The sequence below is a fragment of the Strongylocentrotus purpuratus genome, unplaced genomic scaffold (assembly GCF_000002235.5).
Source record: "Strongylocentrotus purpuratus isolate Spur 01 unplaced genomic scaffold, Spur_5.0 spur5_scaffold_19, whole genome shotgun sequence".
NCBI classification, from domain to species: Eukaryota; Metazoa; Echinodermata; class Echinoidea; order Camarodonta; family Strongylocentrotidae; genus Strongylocentrotus; species Strongylocentrotus purpuratus.
Genome location: NW_022145604.1, coordinates 21,844,952 through 21,869,471, shown reverse-complemented (window position 1 = coordinate 21,869,471; position 24,520 = coordinate 21,844,952). Strand labels below are relative to the sequence as shown.

At 38.2% G+C, this 24,520-nt stretch overlaps 2 protein-coding genes across 4 annotated transcripts in view; one reads left to right on the top strand and one right to left on the bottom strand.

The window, feature by feature from the left end:
- Window positions 1-826: 826 nt before the first annotated feature.
- On the top strand, window positions 827-16,957 carry LOC582178 (NADH-ubiquinone oxidoreductase 75 kDa subunit, mitochondrial). 2 transcript variants are annotated; one of them, XM_030990581.1, is made up of 18 exons: window positions 827-1,045; window positions 1,921-2,090; window positions 2,522-2,629; window positions 3,635-3,793; window positions 5,336-5,478; window positions 5,939-6,002; window positions 6,414-6,468; window positions 6,907-7,073; window positions 7,600-7,749; window positions 8,359-8,418; window positions 8,908-8,993; window positions 9,498-9,693; window positions 10,377-10,601; window positions 11,427-11,580; window positions 12,334-12,445; window positions 13,451-13,514; window positions 14,807-14,941; window positions 15,559-16,957. In XM_030990581.1, the coding sequence occupies exons 2-18, from the start codon at window positions 1,926-1,928 to the stop codon at window positions 15,700-15,702; spliced, it is 2,187 nt and encodes a 728-aa protein (XP_030846441.1). In that variant the 5' UTR covers window positions 827-1,045; window positions 1,921-1,925; the 3' UTR covers window positions 15,703-16,957. The 2 variants fall into 2 exon arrangements, with proteins under 2 accessions (XP_030846441.1, XP_030846442.1); XM_030990582.1 differs by having other exon boundaries at window positions 1,911-2,090.
- Window positions 16,958-16,982: 25 nt separating this feature from the next.
- The window catches only part of HCN2 (hyperpolarization-gated and cyclic nucleotide regulated channel), a 31,861-nt gene continuing 24,323 nt past the window's right edge, over window positions 16,983-24,520 (bottom strand). Inside the window, exons 5-11 of one of the 2 annotated variants that reach the window (XM_030989780.1) lie at window positions 24,156-24,305; window positions 23,075-23,293; window positions 21,731-21,877; window positions 20,563-20,803; window positions 19,667-19,762; window positions 18,711-18,813; window positions 16,983-17,509 (exon numbers count right to left, since the gene is read on the bottom strand). In XM_030989780.1, the coding sequence (XP_030845640.1) occupies window positions 17,356-17,509; window positions 18,711-18,813; window positions 19,667-19,762; window positions 20,563-20,803; window positions 21,731-21,877; window positions 23,075-23,293; window positions 24,156-24,305 (1,110 nt within the window). In that variant the 3' untranslated portion in view covers window positions 16,983-17,355. 2 annotated transcript variants of the gene reach the window in all.

Genomic DNA, 24,520 nt, shown 5'->3' with positions numbered 1-24,520 from the left:
GTATTTCATCTTTTGCACAAGCTGCGCCTTGAGCATTTGACTGTCAAGTGGATTTGGCGCCTTATAAATCTTATGTATGTATTATTATTATTATTATAATATAATATGTGTTCTCAACCGTCTTGACCGTCAAGATGAGCAATTCAATGGATTGTCGGTGAACTTGTACTTATGACGGTTTCGTGAAACGCTGCTCTGATACTAAGTGTTGAATGAAGTAGTGAACGAAATTAAATTCACACCCCAATGAAATTTTCGTTACTTGTTACGCTTTCATAATATGTTTGTTCACACAATCCAGTTTAATATACTCAAGAATTGCTCGAAATGCACTTCACGTCAATCAATATAATTATGTACAGGACAAATCTAACTACACCAAAGCGATATGAAAGCACCTCTACTAATTAAAGCTCTTTTTATGTAAAATAATGTAAAATAGTCAATAGAAAAAAAATCATGTTTAGTGTACCCGCCCGCTTCCATTTTTGGGGCCGCCTCGTATTTTTTTCTTCATTGAATAAAAACATGAAAAACATAGGTCTACTGCTAAAAGCATCAATTTCTGATTTAACAAAACAAAACAAAAATTCTGGCGTCCATCTTGAAAAATAGCCTGACTTATAGGGCAAATGTACCGAGCGGCATTTTGGTGAAAAAAAGGGGAAAACAAGGGCCTCCTTCTTCCCATTAAAAAAAAAAGGCAGGACGCTAAACATGTTTTTTTTGTTAATGGCCATGAATAGCTAGAAGTAATGAAGTGTATTTCCCTCACTCATAGTATCCTCTTTTGAGGATACCGTAGATATTCTGCATGCACTATTCATTCGTTTAATTCAACCATTACGTGTGTAGGCAGTGCGGGTTGTGTAACTCCATTGCCCCGCGACAAAACGGCCGATTTATTACCAGAAGACTCAAGGTTCGAGCCCATTTCTACTTTAGCGTCGAAACAGTTTGATCCGAGGGACCGGAGGGTATAATTTTTCATCACTCTTAGGCAACAGTGGTTTTAGTAGAGGTTTATATTCGTGTTGATTTGTCGGTAAGTTTCACATAGAGAATTCCATGCAAAAACTGAAGTAAGCCTCTATTTTTTAAATTCCTGTGTGTAATACTCTATGGCATGAGGCAGCTAAATTAATCCTCAACCTTTCAAACAAATGTTCATTAATAATACCTTATTTTTCGATAACAGAAGATTGGGTAATTTTATACTGAAAGTATCTAGGCTACAGACTACAGTTTGGCTTAACTTTTAGTTGCATTGTTCCAAGCTTTTAAATGAATAAATCATGTTCATTTGTTAAATTAAAAAGATAGAGGTCTAGATCTAGTCGTTCACATCCATCCAATTTCATTCGATTTTGCATGCATTTTGATTGACACTTCATGATGCATGGCTGATCATCAACGAAACAGAGTTAAGTCTTTTGTCAATTCTGTTTGTTGCTATGTCAGGTAGCCAGTGAAAATGAATTTGTTTAATCAAATTATGGAAATGAAAGCATTACTTTAAACATACGGAACTTTGTTCCTGGCCTGGCTCATGTGGCTCATTTTCCTGATTGAGTTGTCATATGAAAGGGCAGAAAATGAACTGTCTAGAAATGTGATTTTTTCTTTGAAATTCAGATACCGCCCGCCAAATGAAATTTTGGTACCCTCCAAATTGTTTTCAATCACTCGTGCATGAAATATGCATCATACAAGTTGCATCAAATGAAAGGGGAGGATTTAAACTGTACAAATATGTGTCATTTATTCATTTTAATTGTGATTAAATAATGATAAAATATCGATAATGCTCGGTTTCGTTTTTTCTTGGATGCACTGTATATATGACAAGCCATTATCTTATGTTATTGTTATTGCTGTTATTGTTGTTATTGTACATCTTTCTGTTCCATTCTCCTCCAGTCACCATGTTGAGGGCACCAGCTTCCAGGGCGTGGTCGGCAACCAGGGCGTTGCTGAAGCCCACGTCCTCCTCCCGTATGGTCTCCACCTCCTCCCCTGCTTTGGAGAAGATCAAGGTCTTTGTGGACGATCAGAGCGTCATGGTAGAGCCAGGAACTACAGTCCTTCAGGTAAACCTTGGCCCCTCCCTCAAGATACATGTAATTCTCCTTGTAATGGTTGGGAGCAAAGTAAGGACCTATGATAAGGGGAGAGAGTAGTAGTTTCTCTTCCCATGCCCCTTAATTTAATTCTGCCCCTACAAAGATGAAAGTGTGTGTGTGTAAAATTTGGTTTTTACAGACGTGTATCAATCAGATATAATTATTTACATCTTGGGACCGACCTTAAACGTCACCATCCGAAAGACGTGACTCAGTTTCGAACCGGGGTCGTCTGAGTCAGTTTGTACGGGAAGACAGAGAACTTTCCAAGTGAACATGTCGCTAGACCAACTTGCATCTCCCTAAAAAGTTAAAAGTTTAGGAACTGGGACTTTTATGCAAACTATGAAACAGAAATCACATTTTGGAATAATTGTCTTTTTATTGTGATCTTGCAGGCTTGTGCTGAGGTTGGAGTCGAGATCCCTAGGTTCTGCTACCACGAGAGGTTATCCGTTGCGGGGAACTGTCGCATGTGTCTTGTAGAGGTGGAGAAATCAGCCAAGGTGAGATTAGAGATTTGCACAAATTTTACACTGTCCCAACCTGTTCCCCGACCCTGAAGAAGGTATCTGAACCACAATGCCTGTCTACTGTGTTAATTTCTAATCAGCCAGTTCACGGTTGCAGTCTGAGCATGAGCAGATAAAGGTCATTGCAGACCAAATTGTGAAATACATGGAGACAAAATACTGGATATGTGTTCATGAAAGTTCATTTATACACAAGCAGTGCACTCCATGATACACAGGTGGAAGTATTCTTTGAAAATGGGAATCAAAAGCTATTTATGTAGCACCTCCATCGCTGTATGAGTGATTGTTTCAAGATATACAAAGTACATTTGGGACTTGTGTTAACTGTGAGCTGGTCTATTGTACAGAAACGGTTGAATTTGTTTTACCTGGTCATTACTTGATGACTTTAAAGATAAACTTGAGTTCTGGTACTGCGATTGCATTGTGAAAGAAAAGGTGTGGAATGGATCAGAAAAGTTATTCATATAGCATGTAAGTAATGGTGTGTAATGCAAGGTTCTGGAGTCATCAAATTCATCATAAATTTGGCAGAGTCTTGGTAAAGTAACAATCACTTACACAGAAAGATGTATATGGGACAACACACATGGTGTCGGGGCTAGTACTACCCTGATTTCCTTATCTTTCTATGCTCATAACTCAGCCAGTATACATTTTCTTCCAAAATTGTTTGGTACATGACATTTATTTGTAATCTTGAACATTCAGTGTAAGTTTCGTTAGATTCTGTGAGAATTCATTTTCTTTTTTTACCAGAACTCAAGTTTATCTTTAAACATAAAAAATGAATTATTGATAATAATGACTATTTTTAAAGCGCCATATCCATTTCACAGAATTGCTCACAGCGCTGAGAGTGTACATGAAATTATATTTTGACAGGTCCTAAACAGAAAATAAAATCATACAGACATTGAAGATATGTCACTTAACTCTAGTCTGTACTTTAACCTCTTTTCATGTTGTATTTAGCCTGTTGCTGCCTGTGCAATGCCAGTCATGAAGGGATGGCGTATCAAGACAGACTCGGAACTTACGAGGAAAGCCAGGGAAGGAGTGATGGAGTTTCTCCTGGTCAATCATCCCCTGGACTGCCCCATCTGTGATCAGGGAGGAGAGTGTGATCTCCAGGTACGAAAATATATCTTTATCTGTCTGTACATCTGTCTGTTTGTCTTCTTGTTGGTTCATCCTTCTGTTTGTCTGTCTTTCTTTCCCCCTTTTCCTCCGTTTCCATTTGCTGTCTGTTCTTTCTCTCTCTCTCTCTTTCTCTTTCTCTCTCTGACCCCGTTCTCACTCACTTCGTTGGAGCGCTCTGGAGCGCTCTAACTAAGACCCGTTCCTCAGGAGCGGTTCTTAGGTGAGTGAGAACGGTCAAAGTAGTCCAGGAAGTGGACTTCTGGACTGCTCCAGAAGACCACCTTCCGAGGTGGTCTTGAGGAGCGGGTCTTATTAAGAGCGGTTTGGAGCGCTCTAAGGTGCAATGTGAACGGAAAGCGTACTTTGAACGGAATTGAGCTAGTGACCTTCGGTGCGAAACATGTAGTATGGTACATACGGTTTGTATTCCGCGCGCGAAAAAATTGATCTGCTGACCTGAGCTGCCATAGCAACAAGACCACTTTGACTCGTGGAGCGGTTTGAGCCATTAAAAACTGCTCGGAGTGTGTACGCTCCCAAACCGTTCCTCAAGACCCGTTCCTCTGGAGCGGTCTAACTAAGACCACTTTCAAAGTGAGTGAGAACGGGGTCTCTGTGACTCTGTCTGCCTGTACATCTGTGTATTTGTCTTCTTGTCTGTTCATCTTATCTTTCTGTCAGTTTGCCTTTGTGTCCCCCTTCCCTCCTTTTCCCCGTACTGTCTGTTCTGTCGTGTGTCTCTCTCTGTCTCTGTCTCTCTATCTCCGTCTGTCTATCTGTGTGTCCGTTTGCATTTCCCTCTCTCCTGTTTCTCTTTATCCATCTGTCTGTGTTTGTGTGCATTCATCTCTGTCACTGTCACTGTCTCTGTTTCTGACTTGTCTGATGTCATCTGTTCCTCTGTCTGTATCGATCTGTCTTCTGAAATCAAGTTCTTCGTTGGTGAAATTTACTTGTGTCGTTGTTTCATCAGACTAGAGAAGTGATTGGGTTGGGGGATAGGTTTAGGGTTAGGGTTGAAGTTAGGTATAGTTTTGGTTCCTTTGGTGAAGTTTGATTCATGAAGGTCATCAAGTGCTTCCCCTTTCAATCCTACAATTATGATACAATATAGGCACTTAAAGTCTCCTTACTTTTCATCTTGTTTACCCCCACCCCTCCCTCCCACCATTTAGTTATTCACGAGGATTTGAAGATTTGTTTATTCTTTGTGAAATTAAGTATGACACGTTGCACAGACTCTCTCTCTCTCTCACTCTCCTAATGCATGTTGTTCATCTTCAAAAAATAATAATAATAAAGATTGATTTATTCAGCACATAATAAACAGAAGTTTCTCTATGCGCTTTGCTTTACAAAGTAAAAAAATAAGCATGTACAAGTATATTTAACTAGTTTCAAGAACCAAACGCAGAAACCTTAAACTAAAGACATGTAAGAGCGAATTTAATACAGGTAGCAAATATTTATGAAAAATCAATTAGAGTAACATATTAAATTATAATACATTTATTAATTAAATGTTGTTTGTAGGACCAGTCCATGGCTTTTGGGAGTGACAGGAGTCGCTTTGTAGACAACCAATTCACAGGGAAGAGGGCAGTGGAAGATAAGAATGTTGGACCACTCATCAAGACCATTATGACACGCTGTATTCATTGCACAAGATGTATCAGGTATGTAGATTAGCTTCGAGGCGGGACTGCACTACCTGTAGCTACTTGCGCCCTCTGTATAGCAAACAATGCCTAAGCGGTACCCGTTGGTCCCCCATGGTCCTCTTTTTCTTATGTTTATTGAGAGCTGATTTGATGAGATAACCACCCTTAGTGACCTTGCAGGGAGGTCTAATCCCTCCTGGCCAAACTAGTGCAGATAAGCTTTAAAGCACAAGGACTAGGGCCTGTCAGGTGTTCAATTCAGTATTTTGATGAAGATAACATTTACTTCGCTTTCATCTTGGATGATGAAATGGCTTCCTTAGTATTCAGGTCCATCAGTTTTATTATTTGTATTATTAAGTATTTGGTGTCATTTTGGGTCATTTTGGAATGGAAAAAGTCTGATATCCCTGTATAGTTAATGTATTCTTCAAATGCCGTTATCTTATGCTATTGATGTTTTGTTCCCCATCAGATTTGCCAGTGAAGTAGCAGGAGTAGATGACTTAGGTACAACAGGCAGGGGAGGTGACATGCAGGTACATGTATGCTACGGCACTTGGGAATTAAAAGAAGATTTTTATATATTTTTTTTTTAAACTGTAATTATTACATGTGAATGTGTTTCTGCGATGTAATCTTTGATATTATTAGCAAATATAATGCTTCATATCTAGATGAGATAAATTAAAAAATACTGTATCATATATACTGTAAAGGCACCAAAACAAAACTAAAAACCAAACTAAAAAAACAACTTTCACTCACTTTTGTTGTTGTTGTAGAATATTGATTTCATGTCTAAATTTGTACCGCATTTATTATAAAAATGGTAATCATCTCATGTGTTGAATAATATGACACCTTGAATTAACCGCAGTAATTGGACCTATTATTATTATTACAATCAAGATAACATGTAACATGTAATGCTTCTGTTTTTTCAATAGGTTGGAACTTACATTGAGAAAATGTTTGCATCAGAGCTCTCTGGAAACGTCATAGGTATGTCAACAAACATGGCCTAGCTTTCTCAAACCACTGTAATCTTCTATTGTCATTAGTCTTCATGAATTTTGAGCTTATTCACATTACTTCATACTGGTATTTGATACGAGGACAAATTTGCTTGTATGGTCATAAGAAATGTTTGAGATATTTATTATGCAAAATATGAAATAGGAGCAGAAACTAAAATTTGAATAAATGTTTTCCAAAACCTTTGATGACTGATCATGAAAAAATGCTTGATTTTAATCTAAATGTACTTAAAACTGTTGGTGTGCTAAAATAGAAGCTTCATATTTTCAATAACAAGTAATGTTCAACCTCACGGTATACAAAAGTATTTACTTGTCCCTTTATGTCATCACAATGTACTTTTCGTTAGTGAAATGTAAGATTGGTTCAAAGTACTTTGGAATTGTGTATTGTCATTGGCAGATTTGTGTCCTGTGGGGGCGCTAACATCCAAGCCCTATGCCTTCACCGCACGCTCCTGGGAGACGCGTAAGATCGAGTCAGTTGATGTATTGGATGCAGTAGGTAGCAACATCGTCGTCAACACCAGAGCAGGAGAGGTCATGAGGATTCTACCTAGAATGAATGAGGTAAGGTCACATTAAGGTCAAGGGTCATCCAAGGTCAACTAGGGTCATCTTGTACAGGGATTAGGTTGTGTTAAATATGATGAGATGTACATTAATTGATGTGGTGGGTAGCAACATCGTCAACACCTGAGCAGGAGAGATCATTAAGATTACACGGTCATGCTAGGTTAAGGGTCATCCAAGGTCAACTAGGGTCATCTTGTATAGGGATTAGGTTGTGTTAAATATGCTGGCTGACCTGTTTAATGCAGAGTGAATAACTTCAGGAATCATTTCTAGACCATCTTCCATAACATTAACAAAAAATTGACAGCTTGTACCCTTGCTGAATGGGGTCCAGATAAAAATATGTCGTCAGGTCTAATGTCTTTCTTTTTCATTACGTGATATTGAGGATGGTTGTATTATTCACTATTTCAACATAAAAAAAAATTAAGTTAATTAATGTGCTGAAATGAGTATAACATTTTCTGTTTCCACCTCAAGTACGATACTGAACAGTCTACATGCCATTTTGTTGTTGCAGGAAATCAATGAAGAATGGCTGTCTGATAAGAGTCGCTTTGCCTACGATGGTCTGAAGAGGCAGAGATTGACCGTCCCATTGGTGAAGAATGAAGAAGGCAACCTCGCACCCACAGACTGGGAGGAAGCACTTACCAGAGTTGCTGCTCAGGTAAACACTGCAGTCTGTATTCTACTAAAATTTAAACCCGACACGTGGTTTCGTTGCGTAAGGATTAACTGAATTAGTAGAACACAGACCTTTCAAAGTATCAAAGGCAATAGAACGGTTGACAAGCATATTTAAATTTATGGATGTTTTTTCCTGGGGACCTAGTGATGAGTTATTCAATTAACCTTTCATCAATGAATGAAGTACAATAGCTGGACTCCAGTCTGCATACGGTATGTGTTGCTTTGTCGGGAAAGCCTCAGACATAGCTTTCAGGCTGTTTAAAAAGTATGCATGAAATATGAATATGTTAGTAAACCGGTCAATTCCATGCTAATGTAATGACTCAAAAGCACTTCTTTTTCCTCTAACATATATAATTTCACTTTATCAGAAATATATAAGATTACCAAACAAGAAAAGATGGAGTATTGCAATTAGCCATTAGTTGAACAAGTGTACATGACAGATCCATAGCTGCCATATATCATTATAACTTATAAAAAACACAGAGCTCACACTATGGACTATGAATGAGAAAGAAAAAGGGACATGTTAATTCTTGTTGTACCAATTGAGTGATATATTGTTTGCCATATCCACTTGCAGATCTCAGAAGTTGAAGGAAATCAAATTGCAGCCATTGCTGGTGGTCTAGTAGATGCAGAGGTAAGATCTTTGTGACATTCCTTGACTTTTTCGCAGTAAAACAGTCATTAAAGAAGTGTTAGAAAATCCAACATCTCCAAGCATGTATATCCAACGTGTTTGTCTAGGTGCAGATCATCGTGGGCTAGGTATGAAAAGGCATTCATACAAAGTGACCTTGCCCTAAAATGGACAAATTTGAAGTCTGGGGAAAGAGAATTTATTACTGCTTATGATTCACTGTATTTTATATTTCTCTCTTTCAACCAGGCATTGGTATCACTGAAAGATCTATTGAATAGACTTGGCTCTGAGTTTAATCATTTGAATGACTTTAAATGAATAGACCACTGTTTCTGATTCAGCACACTCCCATATCATTTTCATCCAAATAGGCATGAGAAGTGCTGAAAGATTTCTTCAATAGACTTGACTCTGAGTGTAACCAATCCCATGGCTTTGAATGAAACTTCTGATTTACTTTATTTCCTATTCCTCTCTTTCAAACAGTCATTGGTATCACTGAAAGATCTACTGAATGGACTCGGCTCCGAAGGACTATGCACAGAAGAAAATTTCCCAATGGACGCTGCAGGGTATGTGTATTTTATAATCCTTAACTCTGTTAGCAAAGAAGGAAACAGACTTTGTTGAATAATAATCCTTTCATGGTTTTTCCACTCATTTTAAGAGATACATGCTTGAGATTATTTTGTTTTGGGAGGTCCAATCAAAGATCTTCAGTAAACTTTAAATGTAAACACTGACAGGACCTCCAAACTACAATGGTTTTTGTTGATCTGGGGAGTGTTTCTTAAAGACTAAGATTGACTTTCAGTTGGACTTAACTGTCTTGGCAAAGGACATAAGTGTCGCGGTGGGACTCGAACCGCGTACCCTGTGATCGACAGTCCGGGGACATATCCACTCGACCACGACACCTCTGAATGAAAAAAATATTATCTAAAGCTTGTAATTGAGATATCAATGGTGAGAGCAACCAGTGGCATGAGCGGCCTGCTAAAGTTAAGTCCAACTTAAAGTCGATCTTAGTCTTTGTCTTCAGTATTGTAATTGTTGCCTTCAATTTTTGTTTCCAGAACGGATCTGCGTTCAAACTACCTGCTGAACACAAGCATTGCAGGAGTAGAGGAAGCAGACCTGATCCTGCTCGTGGGAACCAACCCCCGGTACGAGGCGCCTCTCTTCAACGCTCGCATCCGCAAGAGCTGGGTTCATAACGACCTCCAGGTGGCCTCCATCGGCCAACAGGTTGATCTTACTTACGACTATGAGGTATGGCAACGCCAACTCTACAATTTAATAATAATAATAAATAATCTGGATTTGCATAGGGCTCGATACGAAATACTGTCTCTTAGCGCTTTACAGATATATCCATGAACATATGTTTACAACCTTTTAACAATGTTTTTCTCTCAAGTCTCGTGAACATACTAATAACATGTTTATTTAATTCTGACCTTTAGCTTGCTGGGCAAAGGTTACTTGATATTGTTTTCCATTGCTGAAATGCACTAGATATGCATTTAATAGGAACATGTCTATTTTGTAATGGGTAGGTTATTCCTTCAAGTGATTTTGGATGATTTCAGATGTTACATCTCATTTTCTTAACTGCACTCTTTGTATGATACAAAGTAAAGTCTTATGATTGAAAAATATGGAAGTTTCATAAAGAATGAGACTATATTTTGTCCAAAAGGAGGCGCTATGGCTCAGTGGTAGAGCATTGGTCTCTTAACCGGGAGGTCTCGGGTTGGTAAGGCATTAATCCTCATTACCAAGTCCCTTGGAGAAGACTTAAAGCTGTTGGTCCCCTGGTTGCTTACTTACAAGCATACACATGCTTTTGTATCAGTCAGGTAAAACAAACAAACAAACATACATACATGTAAACTATCTACATTACTCCGATTCTGTTGATAATAATGTTGGTGCATCCTCCTCCTCTCCAGCATATTGGGGACTCCACAGCGGTCCTGAAGCAGCTTGCCGACGGCTCACACCCCTTCTCCAAGACTCTCAAGGCCGCCAAGAACCCCATGATCGTCGTGGGTAGCGGAGCCTTCCAGCGAGCTGATGGTGCTGCCATCCATGCCTCCTTGACATCCCTCGCCCAGGCCGTCAGGGCCAGCAGTCAGGCGCCACAGGAGTGGAGGGTGCTGAACGTCCTGCAGAGGGTTAGTTCCTTTGGTCAAGGATTGAAGGTCAAGGGGTTCAGGGTCCAGAGCCAAATAACCCTCTCAAATTCACAGTGACCTGTACACTTAGATACCTATTCCATTAACTTTATTCACTATATATCAATTCAAAACCTTATACTTTAATATTATTTTGGTCTAAATTGATATTAACTCATTACCTACTAAAACTGGGTAGCTCCTGTATAGATGCTTACAGGAATAAGAGAATTCTGTCAATGGATTAATACATTGTTTGTCCCATCCGTTGACAGAAGTAGGTTAAGAGTTTATGGTAAGTGTACGGTGAAACCTGCTGTAGCAGCCAGCTATATAGAAAGACCACATTTTCCCCCCTTGAAAAGCATTCTCATTGAAACTCGTCCTAAAGTAAAGTTACAGAACTACCTGCTCATAAAGCCAGCATATTTTACCTCCCTTGAGCGGTCTTGTGTATAGGTTTCACTGTATTGGTGTTAGTAGCATGTCTTCAACCAACTTCTGGAGAACTACCCACTACGGGAATTAATCCTGTTCATGTATTCTTCACCTGAATCAATCCAAACGTCTCACAATCTCTGCTAAGCACTGCCCTGTAGAAATCCTCTAAAAATCATTTTTTAGAGGATTTTTGTTGTTGTGTCTCTTGTTACATCACAACCATTACAATACCAAACCTAGGAGCCCTTGCAAATATTAGCAGCACTGGCTTTCACATACAAAAACCTCACATTCTTTCTCTACAGGCATTGTTGGAGCTTGTCTGACATAGCAATGGATATTATATTCTAAAATCATTTTCTGTATTATTTGCATTCCTGACAGGTTGCAAGTCAAGTAGCTGCATTAGACATTGGCTACAAGGCTGGCGTAGACCACATCCGAGAGTCCAAGCCCAAGGTCCTCTTCCTTCTGGGAGCCGACGAGGGAACCATCACGAGGGACGATCTGCCTCAGGATTGCTTCATCGTCTACCAAGGTATGCACACCTAACTCCTCCATCGCACCAACGACACCCTACACCAGACAGACACCAGATCGACACTAGACTGACACCAGGGCCTCGTCTTATAAAGAGTTACCATTAATCAGAACTTATTTGTGATTGATATCAATCGCAATTATGTACATTGGAGATAAGAGACTGCAAACTTGCGATTGATTGGAGGACTTGCCATTAATTTGGATCAATTGGAACTCTTTATAGGACAGGGCCCAGACCGATACCAGACCTACACCAGACCAAACAAAGCATTAAATTACCGCAAATTGCCCCAAATCTATTGGTTGGGAGTCCGTTGGAAGGTGGTCTGGTAATGTGACTGCGGTATTATAAGTTAATGATGCAAATTTGTACTTGCACTGTTAAACCAGGGATGCCAGTTTTTTGTTATGCCTTCGTCTAACTGCTGGCTCGGTCACAACTCAGTTTACGGTTGGTTAGAATATATGAAGAGAGATTTGCAAACGATTTCTGGTACAGGTGTTACAGTTTGTTTTGACTGGAGATGCCAAGGTAGTAGGTTTTGAGCCAAAACCTTAATGTCCTTTACAATACATTAACCTGCATTTGCCTCTCTCCACCCTGGTGTTGAGAAGAACCTGGTAGGGAAGAATTCATTGAATTCTGTTCATACCGTTATCGGTAGTGTTGGCTAGAGCTGATATTAATATCATCATCTTCATCATCATCTTTATATTTAACTACAATAATTATTCATTTTGTCTACAGGTCATCATGGCGATGCAGGAGCTTCCATGGCTGATGTAGTGTTACCGGGAGCTGCATACACAGAGAAAACTGCCACATACGTCAATACAGAGGGACGTGCCCAACAAACAAGGTTGGCATATGTTGGTTGTCATCATCCCCCCCCTCCCATCCCCATCATTACCATTACCATCAATGAATCTTCCATCGTCACATTTTTTAAAAAATGCCCAAATTTTCGTTTGCTACCAATCGATGCCCTGAAGTACTGTCCATGCAAGATGATTAATGAGAAAAATCGTAGATGTTGTACATGTTTGTAAACTTTGTTGACCCCTTGGGGTAAATCTCCAATCCTATTATTAATATCATTGTCACTGTCAGCATTACTATAAACATTATGGTTATCACCACCACCATCATCATCATCATCATCATCATCATCTTAATCCTCATCATAGTCATCCTTTTGCTCCTCCTCCTCCTCTTCTTCCTGCTTGTCATAATCAACATTTTTATCAGCACATTTCAGTTTACTAGATATGATATTGATATAAGCCACTTCCAAGATAGCACTTGTACAAACGACCCCAGATATCCACAGATCTTTTACACATGGACACATCCCTCTTTGTGCTTTTTAAAATAATCACTGTCAAAGTAATGGGAGGTGCTTCATGAATACCTTTTGTTTGCCTCTTGTAAAGAATACTTCCACCTATGTATCCTAGAATGTACCGTCAGTGTATAAATGAATAATGATTACATAACTTTAATGAACATATATCCTTCATGAGCACAAATCCAGCAGTCGTCTCATGGGTCTTACAGTTTGGTACAAATGACCTTTATATGCCCATGGGCAGATAGTATATCCTTATTGGATGATTGGAGTTAATAGCTTACTGGGCCCCTGTCTTATGAAGAGATAAGATTGATTTAAATCAATAAATCAATTGCAAGACCTCTAATCGATCGCTAGTATACAGTCCTCTGTCTCCTATGTACAATGTTGCGATTGATATCGATCGCAAATAAGTTGCAATCAATATCAACTCTTTTAAAGACGAGGCCCAGATCACTGCATAGCCCAAACCTAAGTTAACATTCTATCCAATTGATCTCTTCCGACCACCAGACTGGCCGTGTCTCCACCAGGATTCGCTCGCGAGGACTGGATGATCATCAGAGCTCTCTCAGAGGTGAGAATAAACTATCAATAAATGTTGATGTATTCCTTTAACCCTTTCACGACAGAACTTCCACATTTTGTGGTTCTGCTCAAAAACCTTTGATTCAGAGCCCTAAAAGAAATGTCAGATGAGTAGAAGGGTAAAAATGTATGCACACACTGCAAACATTTTTGTCTCATGACTATATTGTGCTTGATGCCAGGTTTTTTAAAAAGGAAAATAAGCTTCAAAATTCTTAAATTGGCAACATGTAGAGAGATTTAAAATCATTGTTTTTCTGTCAAAATTAGAAATGTTTTCAACTTTTTGACACCATTTAAAAATACAATTACAATGTAGCAATGAAAGAAAAATATAATTGTTGCCTTTTTGAAAAGCAAAATGTGATCAATTAAGCCCTAAATATAAATCCTGTTCTGAAAGGGTTAAAATGATAATTGCACTTATTTTGGACATAAGGTACTGAGCAATGTTTTTTAAGTCACTAGTTCTGTGGGTCCAAGTTAACATGTGTAAATAAATGATGGATGGAATGATGTTAAATTAAGTTATAGCTACGTGCAGCAAAGGCTCTTAGGTGTTCTTATTTATCTGTGTTATAAGAAACAGAAATGTGGAGTGAGAGACGTTTTTGAGGCAGTTTATCAAACCATAGGAGTTCACAGTTTCATTTTTTACAGTAATCAGCTTTTCATCCTCAAATTGGCAACAATTGATCTTTTTTCAACTTCTTCATAATTCCGTCCCTATTTTCACAAAGTGACGGTAGTGAATGAAAATCGCATACAATTTGCATGCGGATTTTCCTCACTACCGTCACTTCGTGAAAACAGGAACGATTTGAAGGAAACAAAATGGAAATGTTCATAAAATGATCCAATGTGAAAGAAAATTGCATTAATTAACCAATTTTTGACTTGAAAATAGTGAACTTATATTTTTACAATGTGTTGCCAATTTAGAGACCTTAATGACGAGTTACAATATCATCGCCCTTATTCGAGTACAGCACAACGTTCTACATTGGAAATGTTAAAACGTGACTGAAAGGTTATACTGTACAGCTATGGGGGATCGAAGGAGACCTAATGATTAATAATAATTATAATAATAAACTTGTTTACCCAGGGTAGCCCTCATCAGTATTAACACTGTTAACCATGAGGGCCCCGCAATCATGTTAATGATTTCCATTCCTCTTGTATTGTATGCGTGCAGGTAGCAGGAAACCAGCTTGGATACGATGATATTGATGCAATCATATTAATGATTTCCATTCCTCTTGTATTGTATGCGTACAGGTCACAGGAAACCAGCTTGGCTATGATGATATCGATGGAGTAAGGCAGAGGTTAGCTGACGTCTCACCAAACCTCGTACGCTATGGAGACCTGGAGGAGGCTAACTTCTTTGAACAGTCCAGTATCCTGGGCAAGGTAGGATTTCTTGCCTTTGGTTTTTTTTATAATTTGTAAAAATGCACTGCTAATCTAACAAAAAGTCTCATGGTTCGGTTGAAGCTCATTAGGGTAGCTTAGCAAAATGTGGCACACAAAGACACGTCCCGAAAGCATAATTGTTCTAAATCACAATTAATACTAGTAGAACCTCAATTAGGCTTAATGTAAGCTCAATTTTCATGCAGATATATATTTAAAAAATGAACTTTTAATTCACAAGCCTCACCAACTGTTGCGCTTTTTGTGCCACTAAATTTTGCTGAGCTACCTATAGGTGCATTTTGTCAGCATTTAGATAAATGTGGCTGGTTTAGTTTTATAGATTTAGAGAATTATGTCTTTTGTCTTTTCCTAATAAAGTATTCTTCCTTCCAGGAAATTAAAATATTTGGATGCACAAAATCCTGTAAAAAGTAATTGAGGGCAGTTTTTCAAGGGAAACAAAATCATATAAGATGAAAAATTGCTAGTATTTTTATAAAATTGACAATTGTACATATCAAATCTAATTTCATTGATTCTTTTAGCTAAACCCAGCAATTTCACTTCATAGTCCCATGTAATGATTCTTGTGTTGCTCTTTGTTTCCACAGACTGTGAGCACCAAACTATCCGAGCAGGCACTGCAAGTGAAGCAGACCACCCTAGATAAGTTCTACATGACAGACTCCATCAGCAGGGCTTCCCAGACGATGGCCAAGTGTGTGCAGGCCGCGGCACATGCGCAGCAGAAATAAATAGCGCCCTCATCGGAGAAACTGTGATATTTATAATGCAACATGTATGTACAGAGAAGTTGTTATTGAATGGATGTTTTTACGAAGATGGAGTAAGGAGCAGAGCCCAATCTATGTCCATGACTGGTTGTTTGTGTTCAAGGAGTTGCTTGTAACACTTTGGGGAAGAACCACAACATTTTAGCATGCAAGAAACTTTCACAAATGTGCTTTTGGTCCAGATTGCAGAAGTTTAATTGAGCACAACAATGGAAATGGATGCAAATTTGCATTTCTGAAAAAAATTGCATGTTTCCAAAAGTGTCAGATTTTCACGGTATTATGGACATACTAATGATTTAGGTCCAAATGTGATGCCAATAAGGACTTTTTTCCATTGAAATCATGAGAAACTGGCGAGTCTCTGCTAGTTCAATCATTTATATTCTTGAAACCCTTCAAGGCTTCTTGTTGCTAGCCCTCAATAGTTGTTTTTCATAATCTGTAGAAGATCAAACCAACATAATTAACCATTATTCTGTAGAGGGGGATAAAAAATAACTAACGAACTACAGTACAGATTTAATTTCTTGCAAGTAGTCACTTTGTGTGATTAATGAATGAGAATATCTCTTCAGAAGTCGGGCTCAATTTCTGACAAACAAGGAATGTATCTTACACGCATGAATTGTGATATATTTATTGTTGATGTTGTTAGACAATGTTCATAATAACTATGATGAAAGTATCGATTATATAGGGGCATTAACAACAAAATGTACCATAGCACTTACAAAAACCCAGAATGTGAAGAGAAACCTAGAACTCATAAAATAGGTAAAACATATTACATGTGTAATTACAGAAGGAGGAAGAGATCTCATGCAAACACATCATTAAATATTATTGGCAAGGATTGAGAGATTGCATTTCATCAAAATTTATTGAATTCATTGATTCATTTTTACAAATCTTTTCTCCATGATCTTGAACTTTTAATCAAATTACATATTAGTCAGGGATTGTTCGAAACTTGTGTAAATACAGAGTTAATTGTACAAAACAAAAGTCTTGAAACTTTGCAGTGAGCTGCTACGTCATTTCAGTCTCTGTGATGTCATAGAAAATAAACAAATGTTCATCATTATGATGAAGTTACAAAAAAAAACAATGAATTGGATTGTCTGAGAGGATATTATTCCCATTTTGTCCATCCGTAAAGAGATATATTGGATTGTGGCACTGAATGTAATAAAAGTTTCTTGATGAAAACTGATTTTGCGGTGTTCCGTATTCTTTATTCTATCGCCGGCTTTTATCAAAATCAAGACATAATGCATCAAATGCGATGTTAGTTATTGCTGGATATGATCATGCACATCGTTTCTGTTCTTAGTTAGCTGAATACTATGAACATTTTCCAATGCAACGTAACCGTCTTCCTTTTTGAAAAGACCAGTGCATAAAACTTCTCCAATTATTAAGCCCCATAGGTTTCCCATATTTGATTATTTATGTATTTGGGAAGTTCTTTTTTGTAAACTCCCTCTTTCTTTTGTTTGTCATCTTTTCATCACCAAAGCCAGTGGTTCAAAACACTGTGATCTTTCAATTTTCAGTGAGCAAATTAGTATGGGACGATGAAAATGTTATGGGGCCATGAAAAACTACTTTTTAGATTCTCTGGGCGAAGTTCTCTTTGAGCCAGTCATTAATCTTTTGTTTATTATCTTTCTTCTGAGGGGTGGCCAAGTCGTTCTTCTTGGCTTTCTTGTCATTCTTAGCAGGATGATTATTGTTGTTGTTTGCTGCTGCTTCTTCTTCATCTCTGTAAAAGAAAACAAGAGTGATTGAGTGAGAATGAGATAGAGACAGAATAGGGGGAAAGAAAGGGAGAGAAAGGGAGAGAGACAGGGGAAAGGTGGAAGGAAGGGAGAGAGGCAGAAAATGGGAAGGAAGGGAGAGAGAGAGACAGAGAAAAAGGAGTGAGAGAGAGAGAGAGAAAAGGAGGAAGGAAGGGAGAGAGGAAGAAAATGGGAAAGGAAGGGAAAGAGAGACAGAGAAAGGGGGAAAGGAAGTGAGAGAGGCAGAGGAAATGGGGAAGGAAGGGAGAGAGAGAAAACAGGAGGGTGATTTAGAGACAGAAAGTGGGAAGGAAGGCAGAGAGAGACAGAGGGGGAAGGAAGGGAGAGAGAGAAAAGGGAGGAGGACGAGGGAGAGAGAAAAGGACGGAGAATGAGTGAGAGAAAGAGAGAGAGATTGTGTGTGTGAGAGAGAAAGAAAGAGAGAGAGAAGTGGGTGTATGGCTCGTGGATCTACCACAGATTCTCTTACTTGCAATTGAGATATATTATTTTACGTATATTTTTTAAGTATCTCTATCAATAAAATGAGATATACATGTAATTCTATTTGTTTTGTTCAAAAAGTACTTCTTTGTGAGAAAAACAGAGAGCTGCAACTCGTACGGGGAAAACGAGTGACCAATGTGGGTTGCACTGATAACAACTACTTGTACAGTTAACAACTAGATTCATACCCCTTGTAAATTTGATGACTTTTGTGTTTTTCATAACTCAAGAATGAAAGGTGGACTAGTTGAATTAGGGCCATTGTTGCATACTTTTAGATGTAAGTTTTAATATGTCACATTCTCAAGAAACATAAATTGAGACAAATTGGTTTTCACATGCATAAATAATTACAAGGCTTGGTAAGGGTATGAATCATTTAGTTGTTAACTGTACATTTATTCATCAGTTTATCTCTCTTTATCTGATAACGTAAACTGTTTTAAAGCCCCTCTGCACTGATTTTAGCTACTTGTGCCCTCTACATGTATATAGCAGCTAATGCCTAATCGGTGACCATTGGTTTCCCATGATCCTCTCTTTCTTATGTTAATTGAGAGCTGATTTGATGAGATAACCACCTGTCAGTGACCATGCAGGAAGGTCTAATCACTCCTGGCCAAACTAGTGCAGGGGGGCTTTAATATCAGTGTAGACTTGTCCCTTTAAAGCACTCACCCTGCCTCTTCATCCACCGTATCGAGGGAGGAATCGATGGTGTTGAGACGTTCTTGGGCGATCTCGGCCATACGAGCTCCCATCTCGGGGTAATCTTTCAAAACTAAACAAGACGAAGAGGTAGAAAAAAATAATCAAAATGAGCACGAGAACAAAACAGTGATCCAGATGGGCAATGTTCCTATTAGGTTATTTGGTGAATCTTCCTCAAAATGGTTTCTACGAATAAACAGGAATATGGGGGATAAAAATTGTAATTGCTGTTTTAAAAATGGCAAGTGTGAATAAGCAGGTTTATGTCATTATTACTATTATTATTACTATCATCATCACCACTACTACCATCACCAACCTCATCAGCATCAGCATTATAATTAGCATTGCTGTTATTACTATTATTCATATAACCTTCACCATCATCATCATTGTCTTCATCATCCTCATTATTATCTACAGCATCTTTGGTCACCACCATCATTAAGATCCTCCTATTTTTCCTCCGTCATCATATCATTATGACTGACACCTGTCATCATATTGTTATCGCTGATTGGGTGCCACTTAATTTGCCGGGAAGATGAAAAATGGACTTAATCATTTACTGACATTAAACTGAGCACACTGCACTCCCTCGAACGGCCAAAGTTTGCCAATTTTCGTTCGAGCTGGCGTCGGTTTGGCCATTCAATGGTCTGTTCTTGTTCGTGTGTCTTTGGTGTGTTTTGGGTATGCATGGGGTATGACCCGTTGGTCTCTGCTCCTGGTCCTGGGCCTGGGCCCCGTATTACAATGATTTTCAATCTATTGCTAATTTAAAACGACGATTCTGATTGGTTAATGGACAGCCTTTTGAAAAATATGTCCATGCAACGAGGATCTTGTTTGGCCATTGCCAATGCCATTGCCATTTTGCGATTCATTGTAACTTTTGTGTTACGAGGCCCTTGTCTTATTACCTTTGTGGAAGTCTTCTCTACTGAGACAGAATACATCACACGTCGTGGCTGCGATGATGGATGCGACTCGGCGTTCGTCAATCAACAGCGATATCTCTGCAATGATGATACAACGGATGAAACAAAAAAAGAGCAAGATAAAAAGGATAGCACCCGATTTCTTTTTAAACACGACTCTAGATATAAAATGGCATATATTAAAGATTATCAACACTAGTGTGGCTAGGAGGGATTAGACCACACAGCGAGGTCACTGACAGGTGGCTATCTCATCAACTCAGCTCTCTAATAACATAAGAAATAGAGGATCATGGGGGACCAACAGGCACCGATTGGGGAAGTTTTCTATATAGAGGGAGCAAGTAGGACAGTGGGGCTTTAAGGATTATAGTAATGAGCGTACATGGCGTGTAATGGGGTGCTGAAGGCCCCGGCCAAGACTTTTAAAATAACTAATATTTGTGCGATCATGATGTGGCCGGCGGACATTCTGCACACCCCCCCCCCCCCCTCCCGACGAGAATGTTAAGGAAATGTCGTATATGATTGTATCCTGGTGACTGTAACTTTTTATTTCTAGCATCGGGAGTTTCCCGAATTTGTATTGTTTTCCAAACCTACAATATATATATTTCAACGAAGAAATAAAAATTGTTTGATACTCGAATAAGAGGTGTCAGCCCCACCCCCTTCCCCCTCGTAAAAATGTGCCTGCATGCAGTGTATTATATTGACGAAAATAAATATATATTGGTAAATGTTAGTCTAAACAAATAACCTATACATCAAATAAAGATAAAAAGGATACTGGAACTATGGTAGAGATACAGATCATGGAAATATGAGAGAGATACAGATGGAACTATGACAGAGAAACAGAGCAATCTATTCCTCACCGCCGAAATGATCCCCGTCGCTAAGGCGGTTGACTATGCGGTCATCCACGAGTACTTCCACCGTGCCGTGCTCGATGAAGTACATGGCCCCGCCCAAGCTACCCGCCTTTATTATGACGTCACCTTCAAGGAACACTTCGAAGCTCAGCTTCTCGATGACGTCATAAGCGAAGTCGGGGTCAGCCTCGTTGAGGAAGTTGACCTTTGTTATGAAGTTGTTGAAGTGGTGCTGTAGAATCTCCTGAATTATGCATGAGGATTGTCAAAAGGAGGATTGTCAAAAGGAGGAAAATTTGATCGAAATATGATTCGGAATCAAGTAAAACCCTAGTCAAATGTTGCTTATGATGGCGGTCCCCTGCACTTTCCACAGATAGTTAGGATAATACTTTAAATTCATAATAATATATTATCGAAATATTAAGTTCGCTATTATATGTTTATATGTAAATCATATTTTGGCATGAAGTTTTTATTGTTTGCATATTTGTATAATATCTTATGTTTACATTGTTCTTTGTTATTGTGCTATTGTATTTTGGAAAGCGCAGAAACCAATTCAAATCAAAATGGCGTCATGTACATTCTATTTTCAGATGAAGATTACTTTCCGTGACTCTCACTCAGCATATTTTGATAAGATGTCATCTCCAAGTACAAGCATATTTAAATGTTTAGATTTTAAAAACAACAATACCCCGTCATAATTCAGATGTAGGCCTATATGAAATATAGATTTCATTGATTCTAGAAAAACTGATAAGCTTGATTTAAAAAAATTCCAATTCACTTTTAGCTTGAAAGGAAATGCTAATTCTGTTGCTTTGTGAATCAATATCATTAATCAACCATTGAACCAATCAGTCGATAAATCGATCGAAATCAATCAATGATTAACCAATGGCCAACCAAAATAAACTATCAATCAATCATTTCTTACCCTTCTAATTGGATGAGATTGTTCCCCGAGGATTGTCTTCTCATTAAAGTATTTTCTTTGGTATCTGTGTTCGTAGTAACTCAAGACTTGACGCTGAGTCTTCAACCAACCAACCAATCAATCAATCAATCAATCAATCAATTAGTCAATCAATCAGTCAGTCAGCCAATCTATCTACCAATCAATCCGTCTAACTATCAATCGATTATTCAATCAATCATTTCTTACCCTTCTAATTGGATGAGATTGTTCCCCGAGGATTGTCTTCTCATTAAAGTATTTTCTTTGGTATCTGTGTTCGTAATAACTCAATACCCGACGCTGAGTATTCATAGGAACCTTGCGATATCGGAGATATTCCTTCACTTGATTTAGCTGCAAAGAGGATGAATGACATTATGGTTAATAACAATGTTCAACTGTTAATTGGTAGAATTATAAAAAATTATGCACATAAGCACTTAAGAAAGGAGGTAATTTGTACCAAATTGTAAAACCCAATGAAACCCGGGTAGCGTCTAGCGATACCGTCATAAGTCTGAGTTTGCAGACATCCAAATGTGATGTCCAATTAGAACCGTCCCAGTTTTGTGAGACGCTGCCGTCATAAACATTTTCTTATCATATTCATTTGATGCAACAACGGCGCATTTACAGGTGATGGTATAATTTTTAAAGTGGAAACCAAAGCTTTTTGTTGTTACATGTTGTTACATGAGAAAATCTTGATTTTCGGAAAGAGTTTTGTGAGCAAACGATGATTGGTCGAGCTTGTTACGCCTCCAATTTGTTTAACAATGAAATAAACGGGGAAAAAAGAGTTCATAGCGTAAATTAAAGAAAACAAATCTCAAATGCCGTAACCGAAACGACGTCAAGTATGACAACTTAATAGTGATCAAGTCGATGTCGAGCTTGACAGCCAATTCGATATCGAATACGACAACCGAAGAGAAAACAAAATCTCAATCTAGCTACGTCATCGATATCGTGAACGACAGCCATCCCGATGACATTAAGGACACACCCTTTAAAGAACTTTGTTTTACATCCTTTCAATTTTAAAATAGACATAGATATTGTTTTCTTACTCAAAATAAATTCGCAAACCGAAATCGATTTGATAATGACAATTGTTTTTTGGTCTATTTATCAAATGATTATTTTTTGTAATAAGTATTATGTATGATAATAAAGATTTGAATTTGATTTATTTATTTAAAGGCCATCTGTACTAGTTCGGCCAGAAGGGATTAGACCACCCAGCGAGGTCACTGACATTTGGCTATTTCATTAACTCAGCTCTCAATTAACATAAGAAAAAGAGGATCATGGGGACCAACAGGCACCGATTAGGGAAGTTTTCTATATAGAGGGAGCAAGTATAGCTACAAGCAGTACAGCTTTAAGAGAGAAATGACTAACAGAATAAAAAGTTATATTTGAACAAATATTATGTGTATTATTGATGTTCCATTGTTTTGCTAAATTGTAAGTAAAATTATGTTATTGTTTGAATATTAAATAAACATCTTATTAGAGACAAAGAGAGAAAAAAAATTAAGGACACACCCTCTCGTTGTAGAGCCTTCCCGAGGCGTCGACCGCGAGGAGGAGGGTTGACATGGTGCCGATGAAGAGGGCGTAGAAGGTTGCTCCTAGCATGATACTGAATGTGGTCATCCACATCTCCGTTACGTTCATGGGCGGGAAGCGACCGAACCCGATACTAATCATGTGGCAGATGGCCTTAAAGAAAGACCAGGAGTACTGCTCCAGCTTGCCTGCGTTCTGATCAGGGGGAAGAAAACAATTTTCAAATGAAAAAAAGTAGAACAAATATTTACATGTACAATTAATAACTAAATGTTCATATACAGTAGGCTTATACGGTTGCACCATGTGAGAGAGAGAGAGGGATTGGGGAGTGCTGAAAAGGACTGTCGGTAATCTTTCTTTGAGCTTATAGTTCTAAAGAGAACTATAGCGCCGGTTGGAGAGGATGAGTAGTAGGAGGAGCTCGATGTTTCCAACAGTTTGACTATCCGTCGTCAGGAATGGGGAATAGCTGGCGTGCGTATAAAATGATTATTCACACCCTTTGTATTTAAGTTGTTTTTGTAACACGATAATGTAAGGTGGACTGGTTGGATAAGGGCCTTTGTTGAATACTTTTAGATTCAATTTTTAATGCGTCACATTTTTAAGATCATAAATCATGAACAAATCGATTTCTCACATACTTAACAAATTACAAACCTTGATAATGGTGTGAACTATTTAGTTGTTAACTGTATCTAAAGCAAACATAATGATATACAAATTCAACATTACCTTGGAAGGCAGCAAAATGAGAGAATTTTGTGCATTTTTTTATTTTTTCTTCGAAGTTTCAGGGTATTGATTACCAAAGTAATGGAAATTGTAAAATCTCGGGTATCACCAAATCAACATAATATTAGAAAAAGACTGTTGGATTAAATATAGCTTGGATCAAGAAAGATCTTGTTTTCAATATTGTCTATTCTCATTTTTCGTAATAATAGTTATCGTATGGCACCCTCAAAATTAACCAAATTTCTTGGACTTGCGCTTTTGACGGACCAGAGACTAGACCTCTAATTAGACCAATTTACAAGTTCTTGGTCCTTACCTCAAGACCGTTGATGACCACCCAGCAGTCCGGTGGAAAGTTCTGGAAGAACGGGACCAGGAACTGAATACAACCGTTCCAGTGCATCAGAAGCAACATGACAAAGACTAAATGAACAATCCTTATCACTGCCGTCTCGACATTCAACAGCTGTTGTACAATTAGAAGGAAAAAAGGTGTAATAATTTTGTCTTTCTGAATAATATATTTCAATCAATACATAGGCCTAATGTACGTTTACATAGATCTAAATATTAAGTCGTTTGCATTTTACACAATTATATAGACGTTTAAGAATATATAACATACATAATTGAACCAAAACATATAGTCATACTTATGCATAGTATTACCCGGAGTGTACA

What these genes read in the sequence shown, in the direction of transcription:
- LOC582178 (XM_030990581.1), top strand. Translation starts at nt 1,926, where the DNA reads ATGTTGAGGGCACCAGCTTCCAGGGCGTGGTCGGCAACCAGGGCGTTG. An exon ending in CATTGCACAAGATGTATCAG is followed by an intron (nt 5,479 to 5,938) that starts GTATGTAGATTA and finishes GTTCCCCATCAG; the next exon opens with ATTTGCCAGTGAAGTAGCAG. An exon ending in AGTCCAGTATCCTGGGCAAG is followed by an intron (nt 14,942 to 15,558) that starts GTAGGATTTCTT and finishes TTGTTTCCACAG; the next exon opens with ACTGTGAGCACCAAACTATC.